General features: G+C 37.8%; 1 protein-coding gene across 1 annotated transcript in view; it reads left to right on the top strand.

Moving 5' to 3' along the window:
- NOSTRIN (nitric oxide synthase trafficking) overlaps window positions 1-17,676 on the top strand; it is a 31,145-nt gene that overhangs the window by 10,452 nt on the left and 3,017 nt on the right. The window contains exons 4-14 of the mRNA XM_015816396.1: window positions 728-790; window positions 1,007-1,088; window positions 2,461-2,523; window positions 3,766-3,864; window positions 4,213-4,338; window positions 7,964-8,062; window positions 8,149-8,274; window positions 11,242-11,350; window positions 12,539-12,627; window positions 13,994-14,119; window positions 17,540-17,654. Coding sequence (XP_015671882.1) covers window positions 728-790; window positions 1,007-1,088; window positions 2,461-2,523; window positions 3,766-3,864; window positions 4,213-4,338; window positions 7,964-8,062; window positions 8,149-8,274; window positions 11,242-11,350; window positions 12,539-12,627; window positions 13,994-14,119; window positions 17,540-17,654 — 1,097 coding nt within the window. The remainder of the gene's footprint in view (window positions 1-727; window positions 791-1,006; window positions 1,089-2,460; window positions 2,524-3,765; window positions 3,865-4,212; window positions 4,339-7,963; window positions 8,063-8,148; window positions 8,275-11,241; window positions 11,351-12,538; window positions 12,628-13,993; window positions 14,120-17,539; window positions 17,655-17,676) is intronic.

Below are 17,676 nucleotides of genomic sequence, written 5' to 3' on the forward strand. Positions count from 1 at the left end.
GTCACAAATGGGAATCATTCTTCTAATTTTAATCCATATCCTATATCAGATAGGGGCAATCTCTTTTAGAAAGAATTGTATTTAGACATGGTTGAGGGCTAAGCAAGAAAAGCCTTGGTCCAAAGTTTATGTGAATGGAACCAGGATCTTCTCTTTTGCAGGGAGAAGTTCACTGGAAATTTGGGAAGCTTCTCCATGTTTTCAAATACCTATGTTAAAGCATTACAGAGCTTTCATTGGAGTTTGACTCTGTTTCCCACCCCAAAATAGGGAAATTATGCCATTATTGTTCAACAGTAGTGATCAGATTGAAAAAAATACCTGGTCTATATCTAACTTTGGGATCTCAGAATGTCCTTCTGCTCTGTGTGCACAATAGAATTGAATCAAAATGCTCCAATATGGGGGGGGGGGGGGAAATGGAGCAGTCCTCACATTAACTACACATGACTCAGGTATCATTTTGTCACACAACACTCTTTTCAAATGTAGCCAGCTTGCTTCCAGGGTTCATTTCTGTTAAGCAGTACACTTCTATAATTCATTTCATAAAACCACTGTTACAGAATTAGCCTGGGTCTCAGATTGCCAAAATAGATCATATGAAAATGTAAACACGAATCTAGTAAAAATGTCACATTTCCTGGGTTCTTAGGAATTATAATTTGCTCACTCAGAAGTTGAAATAAAAACATGTATCTCCCTTTTTTCCATGGTCTTTCTTTAGCTATATTCATAGAACTTCGCTTTGTGTTTCGGAGGAGCTGAAATCTGCATCAGATTTACACAGGTAAGTAGAACCTACTCCATTATTCAAAGTCTACTGAGGCCTGGAAGGGTTTTAAAACTTCTACAATAAACATTTCAGTTTTATTGCCTCCTTGGAGGAGATTGAATGGGTGATATTTACAACCATTTCTTCTGTGGTTGTCTGGCAAATGATACTCTTTTCCGAGAAGGCAAGTTTTCATAACATAGATGTATATATTTTATGTCCTGCGTCTAGAAAGCTTGGCAAAGCCATTCAGACAGAAGCGATAAACCCAATGAATCGTATCCTGCAGGACCATGAGAAGAAGAAAAAAATAGTGAGTTCAGATAACCCTTATTTTTATGATAAAGTACTGCAACATTTTGCTTGTGGTATTTGGGCCTACCATGATACTGACTAGGATTCAAGCCTGTACCACAAATTGTGATCAAAATATCTCTCAATGAAAAAACAACAACCATCCTTCATTTGAATCTCATCCATTCCCCAGGTCTGAACATGTTGCAAATACAGCAGTATGAGCAAAATTGACTTTGGCCAAGACTAGCTAGCAGATCATTCCTAGAGACACAGACAAAGAGGGATGATACAAGAAGAAGATCCATTAGAAAAAGGAAAGTCATTCATGACAGCACGCTATAAAGGCAATAGTTCCTTTCAAATCAGGCTCTATTGCCCGGATTTGAGATGGTTCTCCCTAAAAACCATCCTAGGAAAACTGTATCACCCTACCTCAGGACACATGTCTCTAACAAACCTAGATGATGATCACCATAGGTGACTGGGTCTCCTTGGATCTGGCTTACAGTGGAACTGATTCCTCCTTGAGATCCTAAATGTAAAATATGCAGGTGCAAAGAAGGTTATATCTGGCCTTTGGGGATGGGCTTCTAATTTCAGTGAGGGCCATGGCCTTTACTGAGCAAAACAATGTGACTATGTTGTGGCAATTATTTATTCCATTCTGTGCATCTTGTGGGCAAAGCATCTACCCCATGGTTTCTGCCTCTTAGGGTTCTAAGTAGCCAATCAACAATCTGGCAAAACAGATCACACTCATTTCAAAGGTCTCTTAGGTAGAAAATCTTTCTACTCTAAAGACATACTGGTACCCATTATGCCCTTTGTGGTCAATTTGATGTAAGATACTGTAAAATGGACATCTTGTGAAACGAGGTACATAAAAAGCCCTCCACTTGATGATAAGTGTAATGGGAGATGGAATTGTTCTTAGGATGGTGTGCACAACAATATATATCAGTTGGTGCAATTCCCTTTTCTTCCTTTCCCCCTCCCTTTTCCTATACATTTCACTATAAAGCTTTTGCCAACATATTTCTTTAGCAAATATTGGTGTCCATGTGGAGGGGTGGGGGAGGTTAAAAAAATCAAGGTAGCCCATCCCTTTCTTATATGGTAGACACATACTCCTGGCAAGTTCTACACTGAAAGAAATACAAAATGTTATTCTCTTGGATTATTTTTTTGTTTTACGTTACCTATTGTAAAAAAATATGCTTAAAAAAAAATTTAGAAGTTACTTTCCATTAAAAAGTCCAACATAACTAAATATATTAGGTTATTCCCCAAAGTAGTTTATTGAAATGATATCAGTTCTAATATTAAAAATGAAAACCTAAGGAATATTTATTCCCCCCCCCCATGATTGTGGTGTTTCTTTCCACAAGGTAGATAATACAGTTGAGAAGACAGCTGAAGCAGTTATCAACAACTGGCGCCAACAGTTAAAGGCAAGTTTTAATCTTTTATTCCTACAAAAATACATGGAAGTGATTTATCCATTAGAAATTACTGCAATGGTTCCAGTTACCTAAATGGGATTCAGAAGCTCTTTCTGAGAAGTGGACCTCTCTAATGACTACAAAAAAAGATACTGAATGACTGGATTCTAATTTGAGAGAAGGAAGGAAGGAAGGTGATTCTAAAATAAGGCACTTAATTATCCATTGGGGTTTGCATTGCTCACTACAATTCTGATGATTTGATATTCTAATATACGAGAAATCTGCATGTTACACAAAAATACTAACTCCAAAATTTGATTGGCCTATAGCAGGGGTCGTCAAACTTGGCCCTTTTATGACTTGTGGACTTCAACTCCCAGAAATCCTCAGCCAGCATGCCTGGCTAAGGAATTCTGGGAGTTGAAATCCACAAGTCACAAAAGGGCCAGGTTTGAAGATCCCTGGCCTATAGACTCAATCGGAATGGCAGTGGAAATTTTGTAGTGCTTATAAGCACAAATATTAATTTTCATGAAATTTCATTAATTTTAATGAAATACCACTCATTTTTCTTTAAAAATGCATATTTTCTTCTACTCTATATTACATTGACAAATATACAACAATGAGATATTTACTATTCTCAAAGGAATGACTGATAGATCTCATCTAAATGTTGTCATCAACAAGCCAAAGATGCCCACCATGTGTGTGTTTGTGTGTCAAAAAAGTCATAAGCCTACGAGCATTAAAAAGAGTAAATTTCTGTTGCTAAGTGAGACATTTGTTAAGTGAATTTTGCCCCATTTTACAACCTTTCTTGCCACAGCTGTTAAGTGAAACATTGCAGTTGATAAGTTAGTAACCTGGCTGTCAAGTGAATCTGGCTTCCCCAATGACTTTGCTTGTCAGAAGGTCACAAAACGTGACCACGTGACCTTGGGACACAGCAACGGTCATAAATATGAGTCAGTTGCCAAGCATCTGAATTTGGATCACAAGACGATGGGGATGCTGCAAAAGTCATAACTTTGAAAAATGGTCATAAGTCACATTTTTCAATACCATTGTAACTTTGAACGGTCACTAAACAAACTGTTGTAAGTCAAGGATTACCTGTACTTACCCTCTTTACTTTTGATATCCTGATGCCCATGGTTTGGACTCCCAAGACATGGAATAACAACAAATCTTAAGAGGTTGCTACCATGGGCTTATATTAACCCTAATTATGAATTTTGTTGATAGACCAAGAAGAAATTAAAAGAGCTAACCAAGGACCATGAAGCACTTTTCCGTGATACAGAAAGCTCCCACCCATTGGCGTCCCCAAAGGCCAAAAAAAAGGTATGTCTTCAGACAGGTATATGCCCAAATGGAGACATTATATAAATGAGGTGGAGTAGGCAGACAGGTAATGTGACTCAGGATGTTCAATTCCCAGAAGAACACGTATCTGCTTGCTAATTACCTTCTGGGGAAGTATCTATCAGCACTTCCGTAGCCCATAATAGCACATTTCTCCTGATACCTATTTTTCTGCATTACTTGGCAAATCTTAGTGATTTCCTCTCCTTCTTTGCATGTGTCCAGATATCACCTATTAACCTGCTTCGAAAGCAATGCCCCTGCTGTGTGAAATCAATTACACTTTTTTATAAAAAAAACACCCTTGCATTTATATTTTCATTTTAGTTGCTCAGAAACCTAGAAAAATCTGCTATCAAACTGGCAAAGGAAGATGAAGACTATTACAAGAAGAACTTAACTGCCTGTGAAACACGTGTGAAATGGGAGCAGACATTAGAAAATGGGCACCAGGCAAGTCACCAAATGTTTCCTTCTGGCACTGTAATCTCTGGTCTGCTTTTCCTCAGCTGGAAACAAGTCAAGATTCTTTTCTTTTCCAATTATATTCTAGTTTGATTTACAGCTGTGTGTTCAAGATAAAACACCTAAGCCCCCCCCCCAAAGTATAACTTTAAACCCTGTTTTGTTGAAGATATGAAACAAAATGGTTTCTGTTCCCAGCATCTCAAACATCCCACACTTGTTATTCTATTAATGGAAAATTATTTATTTGTAACGAATAAATCCCCAACCTAAATGGGCCAATAATTTTAACTGTATTGATGGAGACCTCATACAAATCTTTGGCACCGTTCCAGGATAATGAACTGTGTGTGAGAGCAGGCATTGTTAGAGGAAGCAATTTCATTTTATTTTGAAATATCCTGCATGGTCCCATGACAAAAAGTCTTCCCAGGATCACAACTCTCAAAAAACTTAGAGCAAGCTTTTGGGCTCTTTGCAAGAGAGTCACCTACAACTTTCTAATTATGGAAGGATAATCACTTTTTCTTTCCCAGCATTAGCCTGATAAAAAGATGTAGGTAACAGTAGGTAAGAAATTATTAGTAGAGCTGCTACTAATTCTTTGGAGGAAGGCTAAGAAATTCTTCCTTTTTCACCCTTAGTTACCACAGGTTCAGCTTCTTTTCCTTTCTCTCATCTGTATCAGAGTTTCCTCATCATTACCTCCAATTTTTGGAAGACAGGATAAAGGGCACACATGTACATAAATCAGGGGTCTTCAAACTTGGCCCTTTTATGACTTGTGGACTTCAACTCCCAGAATGCCTCAGCCAGCGTACCACAAGTCATAAAAGGGCCAAGTTTGAAGACCCCTGACATAAACAGAGACCTCTTCACATGCTTGTGGTATACTTTTAGGACAATTATTATCTATATTGGTAAAATCAAATGTGAGTATATGAATTTCATAGGTAATGTATTATTTTCCTTAACTTCTGACAAGAAAGAGGACCACGTGATAAAAGCATATTGATTTACAGCAACATCAATGTTCTCAGGATACATTTAGTTTCAGTAGCTCATCCTGTTCCCAAGATTTATTCCCTGAGAACAGGATGATCAGTGAAATACAAATTCTTGGCTTGGGCTGACTTCTGCTTTTGTGCATACATATTAGCTTTAAAAATAAAAAAAAATACTTAATATGTATTCCCATGCTTTCCCACTTCCCCCGCAAATAGTTAAAATCAACATGTTCAAATTAAAACATTCCATAAGGAACAATCAAAGAACACGAATACATTTAGCCTAAGAAAAGATACAGCAGTTTTCAGATACCTGAAGGATTATCATTCAGACAAAGAGGTAGATTTATTTTCTGTTACCCCAGAGTGCAGAGCTGAAACTACAAGGAAGTAGATTCAAAGAAGATGTCAAGAGAAACTTTCAGACTGCCCCCTGAAATGATGAGATTTCCCTTACTGGAAGTCTTCAAACAGGCTAAAGCAGGGGTCCTCAACCTTGGCAACTTTAAGACTTGTGGACATCAACTCCCAGGATTCCTCAGCCAGCTTTGCTCGCTGAGGAATTCTGGGAGTTGATGTCCACAAGTCTTAAAGTTGCCAAGGTTGGAGACCCCTGGGCTAAAGGATTGTCTGTCAGATATGATCCAGTGGATCCTGGACTGATCTTCAAGGTCCTTTCCAACTCCACGATTCTATACTGGCTATGACTGACAACATTATCCTTTTCCTGCAAGAATTGCTAAAATGGTAAAATAAATAGTTGGTGTGTAGTCATGTCAGACTCTCACTTGACCAAAAGGGATCCTGGACGCTTTCTTTTCTTTTTTCCCCCATAGTACATATCTCTTTGAGTCCAACCTAATTAAAATCAGATTAAGGACCATCCAGAACTAGATTAGAATCTAAAAAATAATAAAAATACTAAGATTTGTTTAAAGTGCTTTTTAAAAAAAGCATCAACAAATTGGCCATAAATCTTCTCATTTTTTTTCTTGGAGCAGTGTAATTAAATGCTGTTGAGCATCACCACCTCCACTGAGAGCTTCTGTATCTTTAATTACATCCTTAGCTCTTATCCAACTCCTTCAGTACTCTTGAGTTAAAAGGAACACACCTACGTAACAGTCAGGAAGATCCACAATCCATCCCCAGCTTATTTTTTGATTGAGCTCAAGCTGCTTCCCAAGTGATTGTTTGGATCCATTTCTTTCAGCTCTTAACAATGTGCAAGCAAACTGCATTCTCTAGCTATTGTTAGTACAAATGGATGATCCAGAAAAATGTTGTTGAAGTAATCTTTTAATCAACTCTTAAGGCTCCATAGGGAAATAAAGCTGCTCCTAATAAATTTACCCCCCCCCTCCCGAATTTCAATTGCATTCCTTTGTTCATCTAGTTTTTTGAATGATGCATCATTATGGACCTGGGTGTGCCACATTATATAGGCAGATAGATTACGTTACTATTTTGCATTTTTTGTGCTGATTTGAAGGAAACGAGATTTGATTTTGCATCTGCCTTACTCAGGGAAGTTTTATGAAATAAATTCTGAGTCAGAATGAACCTCTCCTATCAATAGTTCTAGCATGACTTGAACTGATGGGTGAAAAATGTAGGAAGGAAATCTCCTGTCCAACTGTTTCCACCCAGTTGTACTAGAACTAGTCACTTAGGGCAGGGGTCCCCAACCCCTGGTCCGTGGACCAGTACCGGGCCACAGCATGCCAGCAACTGGTCCACACAAACAAGCAAAGCCCCATACGTGAGATGCAGGCACCATACAAAACCACGCACCCTCTGGTCTGGGGAAAAAACTCTCTCACGGAACCAGTCCCTGGTCCCCCAAAGGTTGGGGACCTCTGACTTAGGGAGTTTTACTCTCTTCCTACCATCAGCTTTCACTCAAGAAGAGTAAACCTTCAACCTAGAGCCTTTCTTTCCAACAACAAATAATATAGACGCATCGTAATGCTTGGATGGGCACGTTTTAAAGGCCTGTCTTTCAGTCGGAATGCTATAATATTGTTTCAGTTTTCAACAGTGAAAGCCAGAATGAAAGCTCAAGTCCCAAATATAAATCACATTTTAATTTTAAAAAATGCATTGTTTTTGTAAAAATACTTCTTGCATGTATGTCTGACAATTCATAATCACTGGGGTTCAAAGTGCCCCTGATCAGTGGCCATATTGTACATTCAGAATCTATTTTATTAGATTGACTGATTGAGTAAAGGCAAATATACATGTCCCAGGATAATGTTGCAAGATCGAATCTGGGTCGGTTACCAGGGCCAGAGGTTTGAGTAAACCTCTAGTAAACCTCTGGTCCCGGTGACTGTCCCAGATTTGATCTTGACTTATTGAGTTTTATCCCACTTTTCTTTTTGGTCATCTCAAGGCAACCTACACGTATCTAATGCTCCCACCTACTACTTTCATACACCCTAAGCTAATCTGTGTGAATGAAGACCCATTCAACTCTGCAGGATTCACTTTAGATAGAAGCCCTAATGGTTAATGGCTAGATAAGATTGAAGTAACTGCTCTGATTATCATGTTTAACTTTTTATTTCTTTATAGAGTAATCATTGTTCCCTTTCCAACAGAGCGTTCTTGACCTTGAAAAAGATAAACTCCTGCTTCTCTGCAATACATTACATCGTTACAGCCAGCTTCTTTCTCATTTTGGACAGAGCCTCATTGCTGTATGTTAATTGCACATTCTTTTGCTCTGAATTAAATATTGCTAGGAAGTGCTCTCCTATCTAACCTTATCTGTCATTCATTCTAGTGCCATGCAAAGGTTCACAGTGCTGTCACTGAGGCGGAACTTGACAAGGATGTGCAGGTGTTAGTGAATGAAATGTCACTAACCGATGCAGAGACCAAGCTTGAACTCTTGTTAACAGACTACTATGTAAGTGCCCTGCCAAATCTCCTGCCCTCAATAATGGAAAGAATCATTTTAAGCTTCTCCCAAGTGGGATTCTGGAAGCTGAAGTAGAGCAGGATGGATTAACTGTCCTGGGGGGGCGGGGTAGAACCTGGCTGTGATTGCACAAGACAAAACCACAAGCTAGCCAATTGTGTTTTTGATACTTTGGAATCCTTCAGTTCATTCACAACCACAGCACATGTGTATGACAGCAATGTCCATGGGGTAGGTGGAATATCTAACCATAGTGCTGTTGGCACGGTGGTTAGAATGCTGTATTGCAGGCTAACTCTGCCCACAGCCAGTAGTTTGATCCTGACCGGCTCAAGGTTTACTCAGTCTTCCATCCTTCTGAGGTTAGTAAAATGAGGACTCAGATTGTTGGGGGCAATGTGCTGACATTTGTAAACCACTTAGAAATTTATAAAGCATTATGAAGCGGTATATATGTCTAAGTGCTATTGCCATATCAAAATGTTAAGACAGTGATCACATTGGTGCAATTCTTTGTATATGCACATGATGTCAACATACATACAAAAGGAGCAGGATATTGATCACATGGTTGTCATTGTCATTCTGACCCCTCCCTTCCCCTGGGGTTTTCCTGGTACATGAGTAGAACCCAAGCCATTTCCTGTAGCGTATCTAGAATTCAAAGCTTAAAAATCACAAGTTCCTATAAACTGTAAGTACATTTCATGCTCCTATATAAAGCCTTCATGGTGAAGAAAAGAGATGCAACTACTTCTCCCGGTGGAGTAGGTTGATAGGCAGAACTTAAGAAAATTAGTCTTCTAATCAGGAGTATGCAGAACAGAGAGGAAAAGGAGAACAAAGGAGACAGCATATGTATGCACACACATATTCTTAATGCCTCTAATAATCAATAGGATTAAAAGTGGCAAGTATTTTTTATTTTGGAGCTGTGTATCTCCAACACACATTTTATAGTCACTTTGGAAATGGAGATAGCCAGCATATAAATTTAATAAATAAATTTTAGTCTGTTGTACTCTCAAAGTGTTAAATGAATTCTGAAAAGTCTCTTGACTGAATAAACTATGCTTAACTGTGGACAAAGTGTGCCAATACAGCTCATATTTTAATGCATTCTATGAGAATCATGGCATGGAAAGTCAACACCTTCAGCATCAATGGCTTAGTTCAATGCTTTATTTCCTTCACTTAAAGGAAAATACAGAAACTCTACTTACATAGAGATAAATAACATTTACCATACCCCGGCTACACAAATTCAGACCCCATCAGGGAGGAGTTAGTTTTCTTTATCTCTGTGATGCTTTCTAATGGTCATCTAATTGTAGCTGAAACCAAAATATATTTTCTCCTCTAAAATATGCAAATTCAACAACAAGATTTGTTCCTGTCTATATGGTTCTGCCTGGTTCTGCCCCTAGCCTTGATTCATGTTGAATGAAAGACATCATTAAAACACTTTTCCATAAAATATGCTTGTCACACACAGAGATTTGTGCTTTTTCAGGTGCAACCTTATCAATACATAGCATAACAAGGTAAACTGCTAGTCTTGTTAAGTTTATATCTACATGGTTCGATGCCACACAGAATACTTATGTGAATAACACTTGATATTCAGTATAAACCAGATCAGATATGCACAAGGATATGATAGCATAGTGGAACAAGATATTTTTAAAAATCATTATGGGAATAGTCAGGATTTCAGTGTCTCTATTTTTAATTGAAGAGACTCAACATTAGTTACTGCATTCAAGTATTTTAATTAACCACATACAAATTCTTAAAAAGTATTTCAAATTCTGGTCACATATCAACATGGAGAAAAGCCATAAAGGGTCATGTCTATTTCACAGGGACATAGATTTCAATAACATAAATTTCTACTGCCATATGAAAAGATTCAAGATTAATATAGAATTGCTTTTTTCAGCTTCCAACTTTTCATCCCACATAGTCTCAATTTTTATTTAACCCTTTATATATATTTAAAATATATTGAATGTTTTTTAAATTAATCTCTAATTTTTTAATGTTGACTTTTGATATTTTTAAATGCTTGTTTTTAATGTACATATTGTTTTTTACTTGATTATTGTATGCTGCCCAGAGTTCTCATGAGATAAGTCGTATATAAATTAGATAGATTGATCATAGATGATAAATGATAGAGATAGATAGATAGATAGATAGATAGATAGATAGATAGATAGATAGAGGGAGATAGGGATAGAAGGAGATAGAGATAGATGACAGACAGACAGATGAGAGACAGACACAGACAGATGAGAGACAGACACAGACAGACGAGAGACAGACAGACAGACAGACATGCCTATCTGAAATGTTCCCCTATAACTATTTGTAAAGTGAAGGCTAAAGCTGAGGAAAGATTAAATACAACTAACAGTTCTGGGAGCTGGTCTTGATTGTTATTAGTAACATACAGATGTTCATCTGGTATCTTTGAGGATTTTGATTAAACTTTTAATGAGAAAGTGACAGAAGTTGTCTCCGGGGGACAACTGAAACGAAAGGTTGCTGGAGAGCAGAATGAACCCACCTATAATGGAATTTTAAAAACAACAAGGAACCTGTTGTTTTCCACTGACACTTCCATGTAAACTTAAGAACTAGTCATCACAGACCAAACTGGCAAAGTACATTGGGGTGGGAGGGCATATGTGAGCTTCACCCTTGATTCTGGCTGTCAGCAACATCTGTCTGCCTTTTTTTTCCCCTAGCCAAGGGGATCTAACTCTTTCATGCTGATGTCCAAAGGACTTCATAATTCATAAGGCTGCTAAAATAAACAGCAAATTGCCAGCTTGGCAATGAGCATGAGTTGAGAAAATTACCACACATATACTTCATTCCCCGCCTGCATTTTAATCAAAACATATTAATCTTTTTTCATTCTCCCCTCCTTTTTTTTTATTATGAAAGGAAGAAGATATGATGAGCCTAATTGAAAAAGAGAGGAGACAAACTGCCATCAAAGCTAAAATAACACGGGTACAGGCAGATTTGGAAAAGGTCCTACAGGACAAAACAGGTTACCTCACATTTTAAGCATTTTATACTTGATCATTTACACAAGGAGAAGGTGTATCTAGTCTGTGCCTTTCTATGGTAGCTCTTCCAAAGTTAAAGAAGCCCAATGAAAATTTTGAGAGTCAAACAAGGGGAACCTATTACCTAAAATAACCAGGGAAATCGACTATCGTAAATGCCTTAAAAAACACGGTAAAAAACACGGTACCCTGGGGAAACTCTTAGGTGACTTCAGACATCTTTGGAAGAGTCTTTTTACATAAATTTACATATTTTATTTTATTGTATCTGCTATCTATCCATATCGTAGATAGATGATAAAGCGAGAGAGATAATAGATATAGATGATAGAGAGATAGAGTGATTACATTACAAAGGAAACCAATCCCGCTCATATTGTTATCAAAATATTTAAAAACTAAGAGATGTTTAATATAGAGATACCTGTGTTCATTTATTAAAATGCATTAAATTGTTAAAAAGACAATAGCTTTTTTGGAGTATAATTTTAGATAATGAAATATATTGAAGTTAATATTTTTTTGAGCGTTTAGAGGCCATACAGTACTTTCTTGCCTATGAATAAAAAGAATTAACTTAGAGGTTAGAATTTAATAAAAAAATAATGTAAATTTTTCCCAGTCAAGTTCATGGATCAATAATGGATACAAGGGCAAAAATTCTACTTAATAGAATGAGCTATGTCCAACTTTTTAATATTCATGTGAAACAGGAACTTTCCCAGTACTTATAGAGCTTTGAGGATGTAGGGTAGGAATGCAAGTAAATCTTCAATTTGGAACAGGCTTTTCAACTGTTCCAAGGTTAAAATATGATAGGTAGGCTCTAAAGTTTGTATTGATATTAAACAGGACACACTAGAATTGAAACAAAACTGGGGGTGTCTGAATAATGTTCCTTTTGATTGCTACTTCTACCCTTGAAAGTAGATGATTGTGTACATTCTAATATTGTTTCAGTTCTTTTGTTGTTCTGTTCTTTTTAATAGCATGTATATTGCTTTATTCTAACATATGGTACATTGTGTTCAGAACCCAAAGAGTTTTAAAAATATTTTAATGTAAGTAATGGAAATTTGCTAACCATGCTATTATATCATGGTTGATTTCCAGGATTGTTTAGAAATTTATGAAGACTGAGCAAATCCTTGTATTTATATTTTTTAAAGGCTTGGAACGGATGCTTCAGGCTTACAAAGAAACCCCTCAGTTTTCGGATGCAAAAAATATAAATGATACCATTGCACAACTTAATGAGGTACATTGGAAATTAATATATATTTCACATTTTAAATACTTATATTACTTAGCTTTTGTTTAGCTGAAATGCAATCTTCGGTTTTAATCCTTTGGCTGGCTTTAAGAGTGCACCTCTAGATGTATATATCAATGAAGTTAGGTTAGTAACTACAAAAACAACCTTTCAGTTTTGGGGCTGCATTTAAGGAAAGCCCTTTCCAAGTCACTATTTTCAGCTTCAGGTTAAGTGCTTTTCCCAAGCATTTTCACTTATGCATCTTTACATTTTAATTTTAAACTATTTTGCCTTGTACTTCTTACTCTTTTACTTTTTAAGAGCTTTACAACTTAATCCCACATAAATTAAAAATACATGTCCTCTTTATAAGAAGATTCATTGGCCATAAAACAGAATAACCTGCCAAACATGTTTTGTTAATGTTACTTGAGCATCGTTTTAGAATAATAAAACAAATACAGATAGTCCTCAATTAGTAACTAGCTCGGACAGTGACCATTTGCAGCTACAACGGTGATGAAAAAGTAACTTTGTGACCAATCTTCGTATTTACAACCTTTGCAGCAATTCTCTCTCTTTCAGTCACATGTTCACCATTAGTCAGTACATGTTGTCTTGCACCTGACCCTTTTTTCCCTTTGCAGAGCGGAGATTGCCTAAACAAACTATCTCTTCCTGAGCTGCTTTTCTATGCAACACAGCACATCCCTAAAAAAAAGTCTTAACTGCAAGTTAACAAGATCAACTCTGGGAACTTAATTACAGCAGTTACAGCTGCTGCCTGTAACTGACCAGACTTTAATCAGTTTCACACCTTCTGCTTTTGTTTGCTTGCTAAGTGAACCAGGATTCCCACTAGCACATTCTTTTCAAAGTGAATTCCCCACTGTATCCCTCCCTACTCTCATGTAATCCCTTTCTCTCCAATTAATGTAAATACAAACATCAATTCACTTGTCGTTAATTATCCTGACACTGGGGTGAGCATTCAAAAGGGCAGAGGAGTAGAGAAAAAGGATTTTAAGTGTTGCCCTTTGACTCAATTCCCTTAGAAGTCAAGTTCCAGAAACTTACCCTGCCCTTTGGACTCACCTGTCTTGAGCTGTATCCTTCGGGAGCTATAAAGCAAAGCAAAGCTTAAGTAAAATCATAAATACAGTGGCCATGAGATTTTTCAATAAGTGACCTCTTTGCTTAAGAACTAAGTTGCTGGTTCCTGCAGTTGCTAATGAGGACTAACCGTATTTTAAAGGTAGAAGATTTAGTCTCAGTGTCTCCCTTTGCTCCAAATAATCAGAACTGGGAAAACAAAATTTGTGCATCAAAATATTTGTTATTTACATGTATTTAAAAATATATATTAAAGGCAACTCTGAAAGCTGCCCTTCTACAAGCAAATCATTTCAAATTGGGGAGCGCACTAGCTGAAATTGAAAAGAAGCCTAAACCATCTGATGTCTGGAATGACTGCATTTCAAAATGGAAAGAAAAGGTAATGATATGGGTTATGGTACTACATGTCCATAAGATGATTCTATATATATATACAGAATTATTTCAGCTGTTTTATTTAATCCTATAGCTGAGTAATGGAAATCAGATATTATTGTTGTTCATTCTAAACCGATCTGGTTATGGATAGTCAGAAATAGTCCAGTCTCAGCATAAACATTTGATTACTGGTTAACCTACTTGAAGGTGGTTACATCTTGGTATGTACACACCATGTCAGTTATTATATTACATATTCTCAGGTTTGGCAGGAGGCTGTAAGTGAAGTTTACAATCTTCTAATCCCTTCTGGATGATTTTACTGTTTTATTTATCAATATTTACTGGAATGTGATGCTACCATTTTAAAGTTTATACTACCCTATTTGTTAATCTTAATCCCTTTTCTTGCCTATATATAGCTAGAACATGTATTATGTTTTGTTTTTCATAGTGCTCTTAGCCAAAATTCTTTGCATGTCTTTCTCCTACTGCAGATGTCAAACTCGCGACGTCACGTGACATCGCGCAACGTATTGGAGCTTTTTCACCATTGCCGGCAATGGGGTGGGCGCGGCTCCGTTATGATGAAACCGACCCGCGGGCCGGCAGTTTGACACCCCTGTCCTCCTGTATTCTTATATTGTCAATTCATATTTCCTCTGTAGTTGTTAATACCTTTCATTTCTTTCTTTCATTTTCATTTTTCTGTTGCCAATAACTTGTCTTCATGATAGGGGCAAAACCAAAAAAAACACACCTCTTTTTTGTTGTTCCCAAATAGTCTTCTGGAGCAGGTTTAGTTTTTCAAGCATTTATATGCCCAGACCGTTTTTCGGAGTAAATAAGTTTCCTTTTAACCACTCGTGGGGGTGGGGTGGGGAAGACTGGATTCATAATTCGACGTCGGTGAGTATAAAAAATAAGACTTCGGTACGTTGAGGGTCCTTGTAAAAACCTTTACCTCGTTTAAAGTCTTCAACTACTAAAAATAACACCGTATGATCTAAAGGTAAATAAATTACAATCATTCTTTTAATATGTATAAGGTAGATGGGCTTGGAAGTGTTTATAGACACCCTCCCCAAGTCATGTCCACCAGTCCCCTCTTCTACATAGATAACCTTTACTGTCATTCTTAATGTGTTGCGTGCTCTCAAAGGTGTACACATACATCACACATATATAAACATGCTATATACAACATATGTATATTACCTAAACCCTTACATATAAATACATATACATATTAATCACTGTCCATCTTGAATACATAGCGGAAAGAGAAAGCTTGAGAGTTCACAAGATTAATATTGTATGGAACAAAAATATGACTGAATCTAGATGTTCTGCTTCGGATACCACAAAGCCCTCTCCCAGAAAGTTACAAGGAAAACAGGTTGTGAAGAGGATGTGTAGTGTCCCAGACAATCCTGCAGACCCTGCTCAAGCAATGCTTATATGCCATGTCCTGGATGGGAGGAAGTGAACTGTCAAGAATCTTTTCTGCCATGCTCACCACTCTCTGCACCGCCTTTTTGTCTGAAGCAGTGATGCTTCCAAACCAGACTGTGATGCTGTATGACAGGATGCTCTCGACCGTCCCTCTGTAGAAAGTGGTCAGGACAGGGGAAGGAAGATGTGCTTTTCTCATGCAACACAGAAAATGCAAGCGCTGCTGTGCTCGCTTCACCAGTGTCTCGCTGTTGACTGACCAAGCTAGCCTACTCATTAGCTGCACACCCAGAAATTTGATGCTGGTAACCATCTCCACAGGTGAATCGTTAATGCATAGAGGAGTGTGGCTGTGCCTGCCTTTTCTGAAATCAACAGTGATCTCTTTACTTTTCCCAACGTTTAAAACTAGGCTGTTTTTCTTACACCAGTTCACCAAACCCTCTATCTCGTGGTAAGCACCCTCATTGTCATCTTGAATAAGGCCCACTGGTGTTGTATCGTCTGCGAAATTCACAATATGGTTGGTGGCAAACCTAGCACAACAGTCATGAGTCAACAGGGTGAACAGCAGTGGACTTAGGACGCAGCCCTGGAGAGAACCTGTGCTCAAGAAAATGGGGTTAGAAAATATTAATCCCAACTCGCACGTACTGGGGCCTATCAATAAGAAAATCAAGAATCCATTTGCACAAAGGAGTATTAAAACTAAAAGGTCCAGTTTGCTACTAGATGCTGCAGAAGGATTGTATTAAATGCCGAACTGAAGTTGAAAGCAGCATTCATACATGGGTATTTATTTCCTCTAAGTCATGGGTGTCAAACTTGTCACATCATGTGTTGTGACATATCGCAACTTTTTTTTCATTGCTGGAGCTTGGGTGGACGCGGCCTCTGAATGATGCAACCAGCCTGCGGGCCGGCAGTTTGACACTCCTGCTCTAAGTGCTCCAAGCTCAGCTGGAGAACAGAAGAAATAGCATCCTCTGTACATCTACATTTTGATACTGACTTGAAAAATCCTCCAGAAAAGGATCTCTGACTTGTATTGTAGCCCCAAAATGAACTTTTTAAAGGTTCCTTCTCCTTCTCCTTCTCCCACTCCCACCCCTGAGCCTATAGGACAAAGCCAACAATTAAGAGAGAGATTCTAATAGAATGGCACTCAAAGATGCAGGTTTATTAAAAATAGAATGTCATTGAAAGCTGATCCAGGAAAGTTCCAGTTCCTCAAGAGAGACACGTAAAAAGAGAGAGAAGCAGTGCTTTTTTTGTAAAAAAAAAAAAAAAAAAAGTGCCGGAACTCACACACGTCATACAACCCGCCTTGCCTACCCTACAAGGTTCCATCCAAAAAAGATGCCGGAACTCCGTTCTGGGCGTTCTATGACAAAAAAAAGCCCTGGAGAGAAGTATCACACAACACTATAGACAACACACATGGCAACTTTACTCGCTAAGCTCTTGGGTGTGGCAAGTTTTTCCCTGCTGTGCTACAGATCAGGATGGTTGCAGAGTTGCAGGCAAAAAAAAATTAAAAAAAAATGGGGGGGGGGGCTTCTTTCCAGTAGCCTTCAAATCAAAGCTCTTCAGAGTCCTGACTTTAGAAAAATCTTCCTACATCTTCTTTCCGATCAACAATGTTTAGATGTTGTGGTTGAATTCTGTGGCATGCAGGATGATTGCTTTAAAGCAGGGGTAGTCAACCTTGGCTCTTTTATGACTCGTGGACTTCAACTCCCAGAATTCCTGAGCCAGCTTAGCTGGCTCAGGAATTCTGGGAATTGAAGTCCACGAGTCATAAAAGAGCCAAGGTTGACTACCCCTGCTTTAAATGTTTGCAGAATTAGAATGTGATAGTTTTTTTAACAGGATTATTTTTTAACAGGATTATTGACCAAGAAATCTGAGTTGAACACTTCTTCAACAGGCAAAGAGAAACAATACTGTTTTCCTCTCCCTTTAGGACTGTCTACATAGTTCTGTGACAATCACTTGCCCGGTTACAATGAGAAGCATTAAACAGAGCTTGAAAATGAGGACCACCAGTGAATCTGGGATTAGGTCAAGCTGCCCGCCAGGTAAATTATTCATTGATTTATT

This window comes from Protobothrops mucrosquamatus, unplaced genomic scaffold (assembly GCF_001527695.2).
Source record: "Protobothrops mucrosquamatus isolate PMUCROS unplaced genomic scaffold, P.Mucros_1.0 scaffold446, whole genome shotgun sequence".
NCBI classification, from domain to species: Eukaryota; Metazoa; Chordata; class Lepidosauria; order Squamata; family Viperidae; genus Protobothrops; species Protobothrops mucrosquamatus.